The sequence below is a fragment of the Leopardus geoffroyi genome, chromosome D1, assembly GCF_018350155.1.
Source record: "Leopardus geoffroyi isolate Oge1 chromosome D1, O.geoffroyi_Oge1_pat1.0, whole genome shotgun sequence".
NCBI classification, from domain to species: domain Eukaryota; kingdom Metazoa; phylum Chordata; class Mammalia; order Carnivora; family Felidae; genus Leopardus; species Leopardus geoffroyi.
The window spans coordinates 104213012-104230182 of NC_059329.1; the positions used below are offsets into that span (position 1 = coordinate 104213012).

General features: G+C 44.8%; 1 protein-coding gene across 1 annotated transcript in view; it reads right to left on the reverse strand.

Annotated features, from left to right (window-relative positions):
* Positions 1–5201: 5201 nt before the first annotated feature.
* The window catches only part of PATL1 (PAT1 homolog 1, processing body mRNA decay factor), a 32445-nt gene continuing 20475 nt past the window's right edge, over positions 5202–17171 (reverse strand). The window contains exons 13-19 of the mRNA XM_045485344.1: positions 16822–16881; positions 15429–15577; positions 13994–14153; positions 9432–9587; positions 7392–7483; positions 7144–7293; positions 5202–6830 (exon numbers count right to left, since the gene is read on the reverse strand). Coding sequence (XP_045341300.1) covers positions 6809–6830; positions 7144–7293; positions 7392–7483; positions 9432–9587; positions 13994–14153; positions 15429–15577; positions 16822–16881 — 789 coding nt within the window. The 3' untranslated portion in view covers positions 5202–6808. The remainder of the gene's footprint in view (positions 6831–7143; positions 7294–7391; positions 7484–9431; positions 9588–13993; positions 14154–15428; positions 15578–16821; positions 16882–17171) is intronic.

Consider the following 17171-nt stretch of genomic DNA (forward strand, 5'->3'; position numbering starts at 1 on the left):
GGATTTTGTGTCTCCCCCTCTCTGCCCCTCCCCTGCTTGTGCTCTCTTTCTCCCCCTCTCTCAAAGAATAAATAGATATTAAAAAAAAAAAAAGTTAAAAAAAATCCACATGGTAGTTTCTCAAAGGTCACAACGTTAATATATTTAAAACAGAGTTGGGCAAAGAAGAAAAGTGTCCGTTGCCTTCAGCTCCCTGCTTTGAAGTCACACAGTGGACTTCACTGCCCTCCAGACACAGATGGTAGATGGCATCCAGTTCTCTGTATCAAATTCAAAAGTCATGTCTTGGCCTTTCTAATGATGGACAGGGCAATTTCAGTGCAAGCCAGCTGGCTGACACTTAGATGAAAGCAGATCCTTTTTTTAATATTATTTTTATTTATTTTGAGAGAGAGATAGAGAGCAAGTGGGGGAGGTGCAGAGAGAGAGGAAAAGACAGAATTCCAAGCAGGCTCTGAGTTGTCAGCATAGAGCTTGATGCGGGGCTCAAACTCATGAACCATGAGAGCATGCATGACCAGAGCCAAAGTCAACTGAGCCACCCTGGTGCTCCGAAAGATCTTTCTGGAGATGGAGCTGGGATCCTTCTTGATCCAGGTTAGTTTGGAAACAAATGCACTTTAGTGTAAATCTGGAAGCTTCCTGGGAAATAGAGCTTGGATTTATCAAAACTGGTTCTTGGATCCCACAATTGGCAAACCATCTAAATTACCGAGCTACGTTAATACCTGACCACATTTTTCAGGGTAACTACCCTGCTCTCACGTGACTTTTTCAGACCCCTCGCGCATTCATCTGCTACAAAGTCAAATGCTTTGTCTCTAAAGTCAAGCACAAGTAGATCAGACGCTTTTGCCCTCTGTAACTTATTTTCTCACTAGAAATAGAAAGCTACTACTATTTTTAGTTTAGAGAATAATCGCCCTTTTGGTTATAATAGCAATACATGCTCAATGAAGACAATTTGGAAAATATGGAAAAAGGAACAATTATTCCCACCCCCCAATCCCCCACAGTCCTCCCCTTAAAGGTCACCATTGCTAATTTGTCACCTTTGATGGCATTGTTTTTCCTACTTTTTCCCTCCATAGTGATTGCCACATACATACATATACAGAACCTATTTTATGGTTAACATTTGTATTCTTAGTATTTTCCCATGTTAATTAACTAAACTCTCCCAAAGCAATTTTTCCTTAGAAATATTTCTCCTAAGAATATAAGCAATGTGTTTTCTCTATGGAAATTTGGAAAATACTGAAAAGCAAAAATAAGTTTCCCATATTCCCACCACCTAAGAAAAAATTTTTAATGCTTATTTTTGAGACAGAGAGAGAGAGAGAGAGAGACAGAGACAGAGCGTGAGTGGGGGAGGGGCAGAGAGCAAGGGAGACAGAATCTGAAGGAGGCTCCAGGCTCTGAGCTGTCAGCACAGAACCCAATGCGGGGCTCAAACCCATGAACCACGAGATCATGACCTGAGTCAAAGTCAGACACTTAACCTACTGAGTCACCCAGGAGCCCCTGTATTCCCACTACCTAGAGACAGACACCAGTAACCTTTCAGAACATACCCTCCCCTCCCGTTATCTTTTTTTCATTATATATACAGCTCCTCTAAAAAATAATTTGATTTGGGGGGCCAGGGTGGCTCAGTCAGTTGAGCATCTAACTCTTGGTTTGGGCTCAGTTCATGATCCCAGGGTCATGAGTTCAAGTCCCAAGTTGGGCTCTAAGCTAAGCGCAGAGCCTGCTTAAGATTCTCACTCTCTCTCCCTCTGCCCTTCCCCTGCTTGCATGGTCTCTCTGAAATAATAAAAAAAATCTTTAAAAAAAAGAACTGGGTTTTGGGATGAGCACTGGGTATTGTATGGAAACCAATTTGACAATAAATTTCATATATTGAAAACATAAAAAATAATAAAAAGAACTGGGGAGGGGCACCTGTGTGGCTCAGTCAGTTAAGCCTGGGTGGCTCAATTGGTTGAGTATCTGACTTCGGCTCAGGTCATGATCTCACAGCTGTGGGTTCAAGCCCTACGTCGGGCTCTGTGCTGACAGCTCAGAGCCTGGAGCCTGCTTCAGATTCTGTGTCTCCCTCCCTCTCTGGCCCTCCGCCGCTCACACTCTGTCTCTCTCTCTCTCTCAAAAAGTAAATAAACAAACAAAAAGAGACCTGGGGTGGGGGGCGGCAGGTGGCATCTGGGTGGCTCAGTCAGTTAAATGTCTGACTTCAGCTCAGGTCATGATCTCGTAGCTTGCGAGTTCGAGCCCTGCATCAGGCTGTATGCTGACAGCTCAGAGTCTGGATCCTGCTTCAGATTCTGTGTTTCCCTCTCTCTCTGCCCCTCCCCCACTCACATGCTGTCTCTCAAAAGTAAATATTAAAAAAAAAAAAAAAAAAAAAGAGCTACCTGGGTGGCTCAATTGGTCGAGTGTCCGACTTCAGCTCAGGTGATGATCTCACAGTTCACGAGTTCAAGCCCCACATCAGGCTCAATGCTGTCAGTGGAGTCTGCTGGAGATCCTCTGTCCCCCTCTCTCTCTGCCCTTCCCCGCTCATGCTCTCTCTCAAAAATAACAATAAAAAAATGAATTAAAAATTGCGTTCAAAGCATATATATTGTTTTCCCATATCTTTCCGTGATTAAATATTCTGCTTTTCTAATTGTCCGTGACACATGGATGATTATTTACCTAACCATCATTGTGAGACTGGATGTTTAAGTTATTTCTAATTTTTTTATTATAAATAATGCGTTAGTACCATTCCTTTGGAATCTTTCCTTAGATTTCTAGAGCCCAGTGAATTAGTCAGAGGCTATGAATACTTCTGAAGCTCTTCACATTGCCAAAGCACTTCTAGAAATGTAGTTTAGCCTACCAGTATGGGTGGCTGCCTCAAATTCTCACTAGCATTATTTTTAAAGATTTTGCTACCTTGATAGGTAAAAAAGTATTTTGTTATGTCTCTATGACAAGTGGAGGTGAACTTAATATTACTTGCATTTTCTTTTGTAAAAATTATTTTTTAAATTTTTATTTTTCAGAGAGAGACAGAGCATGGGTGGGGGAGGGGCAGAGAGAGAGGGAGGCAGGGAATCCCAAGCAGGCTCCAGGCTCTGAGCTGTCGGCACAGAGCCCGACTGCGGGCCTTGAACTCACGAACCATGAGATCATGACCTGAGCCGAAGTCAGACGCTTTACTGACTGGGCCACCCACGCGCCCCTTCTTTTGTAAAAATTATTGTTCACAAGTGTGTGATCTATTACTTAACATGTTTTGTTTACTTTTGAGAGAGTGCAAGCAGGGGAGGGACAGAGAGGGGGAACAGAAGATCTGAAGTGGGCTCCGTGCTGACAAGCTGACAGCAGCAAGCCGGGCATGGGGCTCAAACTCACCAACCGCAAGATCATGACCTGAGTTAAGGTCCATCGCTCAATTGACTGAGTCACCCAGGTGCTCCCAGGGTCTTCTTTTCCTTACAGGATTACATGCACCGATGTCAGCTTTTAGCTCTGTGCCCCATTGTCGTAAATTATTTCAGTGCATCATGTAATCTGATTATTGTTGACATACATTAACACGGAGGTTAAGACCTGCTTTTACTGGTTACTCTTGAGTCTTAAAAATGACTTTCTAAGCACCTAGAACAATCTCTCTCACATACACTACGACTTAAAAGTCAGGAGTTACTGTAAGCTATTGTTCCATTCATAAAGTAGGAGCACATTTCTTAAACTCAGTCTTTCTCCCAAGAAATGCCATGTATTTTCTGGAGAAGAGCCCGCATCTCTGACTGGGGACTGTAATCTGGAGAGGAACAGGCAGCATACAAGCCTGAACTCCTTTCTTGGCTTTTCCACTAACTGCGGGGGCTCGGAGGCAAGTCCCTGCCACCTGGGAGCTTCAGCTGCGGGCACGTGGGCCACAAGCTCCCTCAAGCCTCCCTTCCTACATTCTGGGTTGTCTTCTGGAACGCGAGGGTGCCCAGCCTGTAACACCGCGGCACCATCAGATGAGGCCTCGACGTTCTCTTTGTAAGACGGGAGAGGAGGTGCTCCCGGGAAGACAGCCTTAGTCGGTCCCGGCAGCCAGAACATCCCGAGTCCCCTGCTCCGCGGCACACAGGCGACATCGGCTCAGGCAAACTCGTTCCCCTCGAGGAGCCTGTCTTGTCTGCTGGTCAGGAAACATTTTCATGCAAGTAGGTGCCCAACAAAGTTAAAGATCTCCCTCTTTATCCTTCATAATTGTTATCCTTTTAAATGTCTTTCTTGTTTGCTGAGGTCTTCCCCCCAAACGAAAGGTCTCTAGTTATTGCCGAACCAGGCAGCTAAGCGCAGAAGCATAGAGATGAAGAGAAAAATCATTTGCCTGGGAAGACGTGTGCAGCCGTCCAGACGGTGGTGGTTTTCAGCCTGGCGCTGCACGCACGCACGCACGCGCAGGCCGCCTCCCTGCAGGTCCTCGAGGCCTCTGCCTGGTTCTCCGACGGCTCCTGGAGCTGCACGTGCTTTTGCTACCAGTTCTCACACGAACACAACGGGGACTGGGACGATTCTGCTCTTGGTTTGGGCCAGAAATCGCTTGATCCTGAAAGTTTTGTGAGAAGATACAGTGAGGGAGAGTCTAGCGCTCACACCACGAGGAGGGGAGAGAGGGGTGACAGTGGAGTCTCTCATCTGGGGCATGTTAGGGTAAAAAGAACATCCGAGCCTGAAGTAATTAACACAGACTTACTACAAAGAATCGTCGACTCTTCTCCGTCTCTGCTGAGCAGGCGAACTGTGCGATGGAAGAGCTAACGGCCGCGGCAGCTTTAGGCCAAACTTGGCTACACGGAGCCTCCGGAAGTCACTGGACGCAGACGGGCTGGTGTGCCTGCTGGTGTGCCTACTATAGCGCAGAACCTTGGCTTGTAGTGAAAGGGTGCGCGGGGGAGGACTCAAAGCACCTAGGTTTTTCAAGGTAAGTTACCACGTATACATAAGCTCTTTGCTCTGTGTCCCTTACAACATTTAACAGGGAAAATCCTCACCGGTCCCCAACACCGAAAGCTTTGCCAGTCCATCTCAATGGGCCGGAGACACAGGTGATATCATACAAATTCAGACAAGAAGTAACACGAAGCAGAAATGCAGGCACACGGTTTTTCAAGTATACAATTTGTTTTTATTTACAATACCCTATAAAAATGTAAATTTAGAAACTTTAATTTTTATTAATTAGAACCAAACAAAAAAGAGAAAGCACAGAAAGGAAGAAATAATAGTCAAGTATTCACTTGATCAGTTGTGAGGGGAAGGGAGGAGAGGCGCATGGTGGAAACAGTCAGTAGGTGAGGGCAGAGGGAAGCTAGGTCATGTCACCGCGGAGCAGCTGGTGGGGCCGGGGCTATGGAACGGGGACAGACAGATGGAGAGTGAGGACAGCCGGTTACAACGGAGGGCTTTCTGGTTGTACAATACATGTATGTGCAAAATGTTGATTCTCTTTAAATATCATAACCTGTCCCCTCACTAACATTTGAAAAGGTGAGAAGAGCAAAAAGTGTATCAGGACAGTCATGAGAAACAGACTCTGATTTAACTGCCTTGAGGGCTGAGATCACTCGGGATCAAACCCCTCATCCTGTGTGGCTGCTGCGCAGGACAGGGACAGGTGCAAAGGACCGCGGGGGGCTGTCCCTGCCGGGACGCAGAGCCAGGCCCCTGGCTGCCTGGGAGCGGGGGCCTGGAGGTGAAGGGGGAAGGACAGCAGGTGTGTCCGTGGCGTGGAGGAGCCCGCAGAGCAAAGCAAGCCGAACTCCGCTTCCGTGGCTACCGCTGGAGGTTGCTACCCCCGACACCAAATCAGAATGGGGGCGAGGGAAGTAAAAGCATGGCTTACTGAAATTGTCTTAGGAAGACAGAGCGAGTGTGCAAACGCTATGCTGCGGAAGCAGGCTCTCGTCCGGTTCATCAGGGGCAACCCTGCAGGTCGTAGAGGGGACAGGCCCTGGGGCACTGCCGTTGTAGCCGGAAAAGGGCTTAACCGTGTACGTTTTCACTGAGGTGGACAGACACCGAGGAAGTACAGCGGGGACGAGAGACAGGACTTCTCAGCCTAGAGCTGGGTGTCAGCCAATTAAGAGTTCTGATTTTATTAACGTGCTGCATACCCTGCGTTTATATTAAGACAAGTAGAACCCACCAAATTAATTACAGGATGGACTAGAAACAGATTAAAAATACATCGGCTGGTTTGTTTTTAGAGGAGGGACGTGTCAACTACGTATTTCTCAATCTAAAACTCTTTCTTTACGGATCCTCTGGAGACCACACGAACGCGTGCAGAGGGGGCGTGCGCGCATATATGTATATATTGGTTTCTACTTAATTGGTTCTCCTATAGTCGTATTAATATGGGGCAACGAAAGAAGACTTTGATAGGATGAGGGAAGGAACCCTCTGGCAGGCTACAGTCTACTGTGACCTGGAGCAGTGGTGGTGGGACAAAGGGAGAGATTATATTTGTGTCTCTAGGGCAAAGAAAATGCACAATTGAGAAGACTTGAGGGACAGCAGGACATGCAGAATTGTAACACAGAAGGTAAGAAGAAACCAGAAGAGTCACCCAGCCAAATTTCACAGAGCAGTGGGGAAATACCTGGCATTCAGAGACGACCCCTGCCAACAGGAATCAGTCCCACAAGACGCTTTGGGGAATAAGCTACCTTCCCTCCCTCATTTAAAAACACTCCATTGTGATGGCGGCAGTGCAGGTGGCAGCCAAAAGGAGGTACAGGACACATTTGGAGATCTTTTATCGTATCCCCTGAACTAGCCTATGGGTATAAAGAAAGAGAAAAAGGAAACTTGTGTAAATGAGTTAAAACAGAAGGCAATCTTTTGCATCAAAGTCACACCCTTGTTAGAATTCTCGTAACAGAACACCCACAACCTCTCTCTACCCTTAGTCAGCTCTGAGGGTGCTGCTGCTCCTGGTACGGGGCCCGGTCTCTGGCAGATGCTTAGAGATTTGATACGAGTCTCTACTGTCTTCCACTACATTCAGTCCTAGGCCCCTGACCTCCTCTCCTCGGGATTTCTAAAGTGCCAACTTTAGAAAGATGCGCAACTCTCCTGTTTCAAACTTACTGCAGCTTTGTTTCCAGCAAGTTCAGTTTCTGTCGGTCAACATAGCGAGAAAAGAGGGATACCAGGTTTGTCGGTATTGAGATTGGCTTGGCCAGGGCTGCTTGGGGAATCCGCAGAAGTTCTCGGGTCGCCATGAACATCACCTCTGTCCTGAAAGGTAACCCGGTGAGAACCGATAAGGACAGTATAAGAAAAGAATAAAAGATTATTCTGAAAAGACTGAAAGGAGAAACCCAACCCCGACTGACCACTGGTTGTTCTGTGTGGATTCTGTAGCAGGCTCTGAACTCTGTAGGTCTTCCCCACGGCTCAGGATGACGAGGAGCAGTGACAGGCCAAACTACAAGAGGAGACAGAGGGACTCAAAATCAGCACCGCATCCGTCCTCCACCACCACCGAAGGGATCCCAGTACTAGATGGGGAACGGCACCAGATCAAAAGGACCTCACCGCAGTGCTGCAAAACGGGGCAAACGTCAGACAACCGTGAACTGGGAGGCCGAGTCCTCCCGACTCTACTTCCGGCAGAGCAGCAACAGGCATGCTCCACGAGAGGGGAAGTCCCTCTCTGCTCGCCCACCCCACCGTGACAGGAGAAGCTAGTTTCCCTGCCACGGAAAATGTGCAGTTAGATTTTCTCCTGTTCGCTACAACGGAAACGGATTAAAAAAGAAAATCAACGACAAACTTGGATACAGAAAATTAAAGTTCACAGCAAACGTAAGGAAAAACACTACACAGATTACGAGATTTTGAACTAAGAAAAAAAGATGTTACGACTGGTGGGAAAATATACAAAGAAAGGTAACTGAAATGATCAGGATATGAAGGGATTTCCTTAAACCTCTGTAAAAACTTTCCTTAACAAAGGATACACCTACTGGACATATAAAGGCTTAGACGAGATGTTAAAAACAGAAAAAGGATACACGATACACCCATGTTTCTAATCTAACAACGTGCTTTGAGGTTAAAGATTTGTTTCATTAGATTGGTTTTATCCGGTGGATGTGTGGTCTGAGGAGGCACAGAAGGAAATACAAATGGGGACGAGTGGTACAAGGTTAAATGTAGAAGTCATAGCTATACTGGATCTGAAGGGAATCCCACCTTTCTGAGTTCACCTCACAGAGGACAACCTTTGTGTCACCGTCAGGAAAACGACACTGGGCTACACATATAACCTCTTGTCTGACTTCGTGGTTTTCTATCGCCTTTATCAACTTTACAACTCATAGACTGAATAAGGTGGAAGGCCTATAAGCTATCCCTCCAGAATCTCCATCTTCTGGCCCCCGAAGCACTGTCACCTCTCGGCCCCGGATGTACCGCCCTCAGTCACTTTTTGGCGGGTTTTCAGGTGCGAGGGAGATAGAGGCCTTGACACTACTTTCTCTCTCTGCCAGCACACGTGCCCACTGCGGAAAGGCATGACACTGAAGGTCACAGCGGTGCACTCATCTGAGTAACAGGACAGCCCTGGAATCGACCTCGTCACTTCCACTTCCAGGTCAGGAAATGGGCTCGGCAAAGCAAAATCATCTGTTTGGTGTCACAAGCTTAGAAAATGGCAGGCAAGGAATGGAAACCTGCTGAGAGCTCGCGTCTTCTCTCCTGTTATGCTTCCTTTGCACGTCTCTGGATCGTCAAACTGATGTAAATGAAATATGAAATGGGATGTCTTCTACTATTTAGTCTCACGACCGAGAGTGTGGATTACTGACCCAATACGTTCTCGTCCTCATGTGAGAACTCTGATTTTATCTGAGGTCACACCGCTGTGAACTGAGAGATGTTTTCCAGGCTTCTCTGCAGTGACGTGTGGCAGGTGAGTTGAACCTGGCCACTGAGGTTAAGCTGATGGTTAGAACTCCTGGAACAGGTCCAGACAAGGCAGACAGACGGCAGATATCCACCGTTTGGCCCCTCTGCACACACCTCTCTTCCTGATGCAAAGTGGAGCCTTGAATTCAACAACCGGCACGGAGCCTGAGGGTCACCAGCATGGCAGCCACTGCTAAGGCTGCAGAGAAGGCAAACCAAAGGAGCCTGTGTCCCTGAGGGCAACGTGGACACCACACGAGAGCTGTTCCACATGAGATACAGAAAACCCTATTTTGCTGAAACCTTCGTCCTTCCTAGCCTCTGTCACTAGGAGCTCAACGTAACTTCTGACTGAAAGAAGCCTTTCTTTTACAAGTTGCCACAGCTACAGCAGCCACTATTTGTATCTACAACTCAAATCTAGAAGGCTGGCAAAGTTCAGGGACACAGGAGGGCAAGAGCACCTTGTTCTGGAGCACAGCAGCGAGGTGAGGGTTAGAGGGCGCTGGCGCGGCCGCGCTCTGAGGTAGGTTCATTAGCTGTTGCAGAAGGCTGGTGACAGTCACTGATGGAAGGTGATAGAGCAGGAGGGAGAAGGGACTCAGTAAGCATGGCAGCACCTACAGAAAACAGAGAGAAGCATTACATCCTGGCCACTGGGGTGTCAGTGGGCGCGGACCGGATGGGGGTGCTCAGCTGTGCACTCAAACGGCCTCAGGCAAGTTGTAACAAAAAAGGGTTGACGAGTCTAGCAGGTACTGCTGGGTCTTAACAATGGATTCGGAGGTGTCTACTGAGAACTTTTTAAAACTCGATTTGCGCAGGAAACATGACTTGTGTGAACCAAGGGTGTAAAATCACTTCTCAAAGAGCAAGATTCATGAGAAGACATCAGTGTTTTAATTCACTCCACAAATACTGACTGAAATGCCTACGGTGTGTCTGGCTGCGTGGGTTAAAATGAAATGGTACACAGGACAGACCTTCAGGGAGCTAAGGCTCAGTGGGGAGTCACAAGTATACGGGCACTTTCATTATACCCTCAGAAGCACTGGGAGACAGGGAGATCCCGAGTCCTCAGAACTACCCAGAAGTACTTTCAGACTTCACTGGATCTTGTTTGACCTTTATAAAAGCTCAGTGAGGAAATGGAGAAATGATAATCCAATTTTCACAGATTAGACAAGCTAAATGAAAAGGGCCTTGGTATGAGAAAAAAAAAAGGTGGGGGGGGGCTCGGTGTTCAGAGTGACATAGCTAACAGAGAGAACCAGAATCCAAGGCCGTTGAGTCGTTCCCTCCGTTCCGCCCCAAGGCCCAGACTGGAAGGTGAGAATACAGTGCTACCAATAAAACTAGGTTCTAACACAGGTAAGGAAATCAAGGGTGCTCCCAGAACTCAGTGTCCACGGTATAAAAAATGATGGCTGGTGTTACTTCAGACGGCATTCAAGCGTGGCGTTCAAGAGTAGACTATCTGTGGGGCGCCTGGGTGGCTCAGTTGGTTGAGCATCTGACTTCAGCTCAGGTCACGATTTCACTGTCCGTGAGTCCGAGCCCCGCGTTGGGCTCTGTGCTGACAGCTCAGAGCCTGGAGCCTGCTTTGGATTCTGTGTCTCCCTCTCGCTCTGCCCCTCCCCCACTCACACTCTGTCTCAAAAATAAATAAAAACATTAAAAAAAAAAAAAAAGTAGACAATTTGTGATCTACTAGTCTAAATAAACACAGCTTTAACAACGAAAGCAGCTTTAATCATACATAAAAGTGAACAAGTGTATGATGATGTCTGTGTACCCATCACCCAGTTTCAACAATAAATCATCAGCATCCTGCCAGTCTATGTTTCTCCTAAATCATTTCATACGTAAATACTCTACTTTGGGTCTCTAACAAGACCTCTTGCTGTATTACGGCACCTAACAAAATTAAATCTCCTCCAAATTCAAATTTCTTCACTTGTCTCAAAAATGTCTTTTAGCAGTTGACTTATTCTAATCATGATTCCAACAAGACCCACAAATTGCATCTGGCTGGTAAGGCTTTTAAAATCTGTGAACAGGGGGCACCTTGGTAGCTCAGGAGGGTCTGACTATTGATTTTGGCTCAGGTCATGATCTCATGGGCTCTTGAGTTTGAGCCCTCAATCGGGCTCTGTGCCCCCTCCATTGCTTGTGTTCTCAAAAGAAGGAAAGGGAAAGAAAAGGAAAAGAAAAGAAAAAAGAAAAATCTGTGAATAGGTCCTTTGCCCACTGCCCGTCTCGTCTTGTTATTTAGTTGTTGAAGACACTGAGTTATCTGTCCCATAGTTTGGATTTGGCTACTTGTACCTCTGTGAGGTCACTTAACAGCTTCTACTAGCCTCTGTCTTTCCGATAAAAACCAATGGTTAGAATCAGAGGTTTGATTAAATCAGGTTTAAGTTCCCTGGAGGCGGGTGGGAAGACGAGGGCAAGAAAACTTGTGTGCCTTCTCCTGCATCATGTTAAGAAGCACAGTGTGTGGGCGCCCCCCCCCCGCCCCGCCCCTGCTTAGTGATCAGATGTCTGCTCCTGCCCCAACCACTGTAAAGTTTCCCATCCACCTGTTATCTAATGCCTTTTGCACCAGTAGGCACTGCTGTCCAGACTGACTGGCTATGTTGCTAGGGGTTGTAAAGCGGTGATCTTCTAATTTCATCATTTCTTTTGCATTTATTAGCTGAAATTCTTCTATGAAGAACCTTCTGTTATCAACTTTCTGGTTACCGTGATACTTGGTTGTGATGGAAAGGCAAGATAAAGGTTTGATTCTCTTTCAAAGTTTACCCATTCTCAGAATAATGAGTTCTAGATGGCCTAGCAATCTCTGAAGGTGATTAATATATTTTTTGGTATCATTATGAACTCAATGAATGAAAAATCTTTAATATATTTCAATCCATTGCCGTACTTTCGCTTTCTGATGCAAATTATCCCATTTTTGGCCTACAGGAGCCCCTTCGGTTTGGTTTGTGCAATTTTACATGGGACCCCAGTAAGCTTTTAGCTTCCTTACTTTCTGGCATGAGATATTCCAGGATTACCTTGTATATTTTGTGCTGCGGACCTGCTAGTTATTACTTCAAGAAATGGTATTTGGAAAAGTGGCCTACGACTCTAGTGCATATAGGTAAAAACTCCACCTCTGCAGTTAACCAAGTTTTCCTGCTCAGCAGGTACCTCCACTCAAGCAAGCATCTTTGAATTCCTAGCTCCCAGCACCTAGCTCTAGGTGCTGTATTTCTGGGACCTAAAATAGTGCCTGGTTCACAAAGGCGTTCAATATTTACTGAATGAATAAAGCTCTCCCAAACTTGTCTCCACTGATGAGTTCCTCTAAGACTGAGTGCCCGCCTCACGACCTAGAACAATCTATAAGCTGTCAAGGGAGCTGTTGCTTTAGTCTTGCTTTTTCGAAGATAAACCTCAACTCCTTAAACTTCACTCCATTTTTCCTTCTTGAAATCCTTAAAAAACTGTGTCTGTCTCATCCCACTTCACTGTTCTTGATGATGAAGGCTCCACTTGGCATTACTTTCTTCTATAGGTGCTACAACTTCACAAGGAATTTTTCAACTCAGAAGGAGTTATTATTATTACTTCAGGAGAAGTAATGTTCACTCTTTCATGCCATACCACTTATAGGGTATCCTGGCATCATGTTTTCTGTGGACCAACACCAGATTGTTCTTAATCAACTCACAGTCTATTGTAACAGGCTCACTCTCATAAATTCTAACATTCTGAACCTCACACTTGGTAATGATTTTCCTTTATGCTGCCTTTATCAATTTCTTGCTCTGAACTTAAGACTATTCTAAATATTGTTAATCTTTCGAGTGTTACGACAAGAACAAGAAAGAGCAATTCTTTCTTACCAACAGTTAGCTTCTAAACTTCAAAATCATGTTTCAAATTCCAGACTAGTTTAAATTTTTAATGTTCGTTCATTTTTTGAGTGAGAGAGACAGTGCGAGCGGGGGGAGGGGCAGAGAGAGAAGGAGACAATCTGAAGCAGGGTCCAGGCTCTGAGCCATCAGTACAGAGCATGACACAGGGCTTGAACCCATGAACCGCGAGATCATGACCTGAGCTGAAGTCGGATGCTTAACCGACTGAGCCACCCAAGTGCTGCAAATTCCAGCCTAGTTTAGATCGTGACAATTATTAGTTATAAGCACTGGCTTGATTCCTGTGGGATACCATTCAACTAAGGCTACAGGCGAACGTTCAGTCTTGATAACAGCCAATGAGTGATGCTTTATACCCAGCAAAGTAACCAAGACCGTAAGTGCAAACTTTCATGAGCATCAGATTTACCTGGGGACTCTCGTTATAGATACAAAAGCCCTGATCTTTCTTCTGTAAATTCTGGTTCAGCATGTTTGGAGTAGAGCTAAATTATCTGCTTCCTAAGAAATTCTGATACGCAACACAGTTTTGCAACTGCATCAAATAAAATGGGATTTTTTTTTTAATTTTTTATTTTCAATATATGAAATTTATTGTCAAATTGGTTTCCATACAACACCCAGTGCTCATCCCAAAAAGTGCCCTCCTCAATACCCATCACCCACCCTCCCCTACCTCCCACCCCCCATCAACCCTCAGTTTGTTCTCAGTTTTTAACAGTCTCTTATGCTTTGGCTCTCTTCCACTCTAACCTCTTTTTTTTTTTTTTTTCCTTCCCCTCCCCCATGGGTTTCTGTTAAGTTTCTCAGGATCCGCATAAGAGTGAAACCATATGGTATCTGTCTTTCTCTGTATGGCTTATAAAATGGGATTTTTTGCTTTCCTCAGTTTAGGAACTTGCTCTGTTGGGAGGAAAAAAATGGGATCAAGAATATAGGCCTGGAGTAAAGTTTTGCTTTAAATAATCAAATCCTACTGCCAAAGGTTAGACAAAACTACAGAAAAGGGGAGAGGAGAGGAGAAGCAATTTGGATTCTAGAGCTCTTATCAACTGTGAAGACCCAAAGGAAAGAAGTCCCACATGGGGGATCATCACCTCATCTTGGGCATCCTTCTTGATAAGGAAAGGGAGATTCCTGGCTGTTGTCATGAGAATGTCAGCTGCTTGCTCTGTGGAGAGGAAAGGAAGAATACGGGCAACCATTCTCTTCCCTTTTCGGATACACATGATCTGTACAAAGTGGTCATCACTTGGCCTGCAGAGGAAGGAAATGCTAACTTAGGTCAGCGAGAACAGTGCAAGATGCCCTTCTTCTCCGCTTACATGTTACTGAACAAATATACTGTACTCATTTTTACCCTACAATGACCTGTGCCACAAAACAGAATTACTTCTCCAACTCTCAACCAAATAATAAAAAGTAATTTTTCAAGTTTCACAAGCATAGAAAATCATCACTACACAAATGTATGTTAAAAAGATGTGGTCGAACTACAGGCATTAATTTCCTTTACGTTTATGTAACTTTACAAACAACATGATAATACAGCAAAATCTGAAAACCTACGTAAGCAAAAAGGATATAAAAGCATTCATTTCAGAGTTAATTTTATAAGTACTGTTATCATTTTTTAAGAACCTTTTTGCTGTATGTTTTTCATTAAAAAATGACTCCATAGAATTTATATGACTTTGTTACTTTTTTCACTCAACAAATTCTTGTGACATTTTTCCATGTCAATAAATATACTTCAGTTACATCGATTTGATGACTGCCTAACATTCCCAACTATGGACAAACCCACATTTATTCAACCAGTTGCTTGTCAACACAACTCCAGAAAAGGTGTGTTGAAAAGAAGGTACTTATTCTTATGTTCTGGTTTGTGTATGTCCTGGCTTAGAAGAATCATCAAGTCTCTTCAATGAGCAAAGGGAAATGGAGTTATCAGGACAGAGTCCTCTTGCATTCATCAAACACACACTTAGGGTTTATAAAACAGTTACTGTTAGCAAGATCCTGGGCAGAAGAGACAGATACAGAAAAATAGATATATTAAGGAGCTTAGTCCCCACTGGAAGACTGACTGCCTTCCATAGCATGTGCGTATTCTATGGAAATCCCAAGGAAGTATAAATATAAATGTCTATACTTTTCATCTCAGTAGAAAAGATAATACACAAAGATTACAAGCATGAACATGCTAAAATAAAGCATAAAGCAAGTACAATTCGTAGGCTCATAGAAACCAAACCATGTTCCCCACTACGTCTCCAGTGCCCAGCAGACAGTGAATAGACGGGTGTTGAATATATGAATCCAGAATAAAGAGATTTTCTTTTTCCTGGCTGGGAAGGATTATGAAATGCTTTATATGACATGGCATTTGAGTCAGGCTGGAAGGATACACTCTGAGCTTCCTGAGATGGTAAGGAAGGCCAGCCAAAATACAGAAATGTGGAAAGCTCAGGTCAGCCAAGTGAGGACTCCAGCTGGCCTCATGTGTCCCTCCAAGTGTACAAGTCTTACCTCTCTTGTCCAGGCAATTTCCCCCTTAGGTTGTCATACATGCAACAAATTTTGTGCTTTCTTTCATCCGCCAGGGCAGGTCGCTCTTCTTCTAGACTTAGGAGATACCGCCTTTCATAATCCTCCACATCAAGGAGTAAACTATAGGTCTGAGTGAAACACAAAGCAGGCCACAGCATGCTGGGTCAGGATCAGAGTATTAGATAAACAGTTTCACAGTTTAGGACCCCCACGTAAAGACAGAAGACTGAAAACGAATTGTAGTAAGACTGAGAGGAAAAAGGTGCTCTTTTAAATCCAGAAAAACACAGTGCAGTAACTTAAAGAATTCCTGTCTGCTGTCCCTCCTTTAGTTTTTTTTTTTAATTTTTTTTTTTTAACATTTATTTATTTTTGAGACAGAGAGAGAGAGACAGAGCATGAACGGGGGAGGGTCAGAGAGAGGGAGACACAGAATCTGAAACAGGCTCCAGGCTCTGAGCTGTTAGCACAGAGACCGACGCAGGGCTCGAACTCACGGACCGTGAAATCACGACCTGAGCCGAAGACGGCCGCTTAACCGACTGAGCCACCGAGGCGCCCCTCTGCTGTCCCTCCGTGACCTCTAACCCAGGAGGTATCCATAGTGAATGACTGCACACTTTGCCAATGTTACAGCAGCAAGAACGGCATTCTAACATAAATGATGTTTATCGTTGCTCCAAGTGATGCCCCATATTAATAAACACAGCAATCACTTTACTACTGGATACCAGGCACTGTGCTAGGCACTTTGCACGTACTCATTCACCAAATACTCTCCACAGCCCAGTGAGAGAGAGACTATTACCAGCTCCATTTTTATAGATGAAGAAAACGAGCACAGCACAGAAAGGTTAAGCAGCTTGCCTCAAGTCACAGGCTCAGCTAGAAATGGAGAAGATGTGAATCGCAGGCCGGTCATGCCATGGTGTTGCAACAGGGTGTTTACGCTTCACGACTTAATTGCCTACACGGTTCTACTTACTCTGTTCTTAGCATCTAGCCCAGTGCCCAGCACCCAGGGCGTACCCAGTAAATACGTGTGGACTGACTTAATTAACTACATTGATTCACAGGTGGAACCACATAATTTTTATTCCCATTTTCTTAGAAGGTGACCTAACTAAAACACTCAGTGGTTAACTGAACAAGTGTGAACAAATCCCGGTACTTCTGATTGTAGCAGTGTTCTTTCTGTGAGGTGCAGCACACTCTTTTCTAGTGCGCTCGGGTACACAGCAGGTGTGTAAGAAGAATATATTCATTAACTGCAATCACAGGACACCACTCCCTACTTTTCACTTCTCGCGAACACATCCATTTGAGAGTTCCGTATTTGAAACTAACGACAGCAACAGATTTTAAAACTTACTTTCTCAATTATGACCAGGGTTTTTCGTCTCTTGTCCCGAACCTGTTTTTCTTTCGTCTCCTAAAAAAAGACAAGACTATTCAGTGTGAACTGTTTACCTCTGTTAAAAATAACCTCCTAAGTGTGTACATATAGTTCCATTTGTGACAAAACCGTAAGAGAATCCTAACTCTTCCAAAGTTAATAATCTAAAACAACACTAACTGGACAAAGGTCACAGAACTGAATGAACTAACCCACACAAATGATTAAACTGAATTTACAGATGGGCAAAAGGTAATGGTAGGATACAGTAAAGATGAAGATAATCCCAGGAAAATCTTAAGAGCACATAGAAAATGGTAATCTTA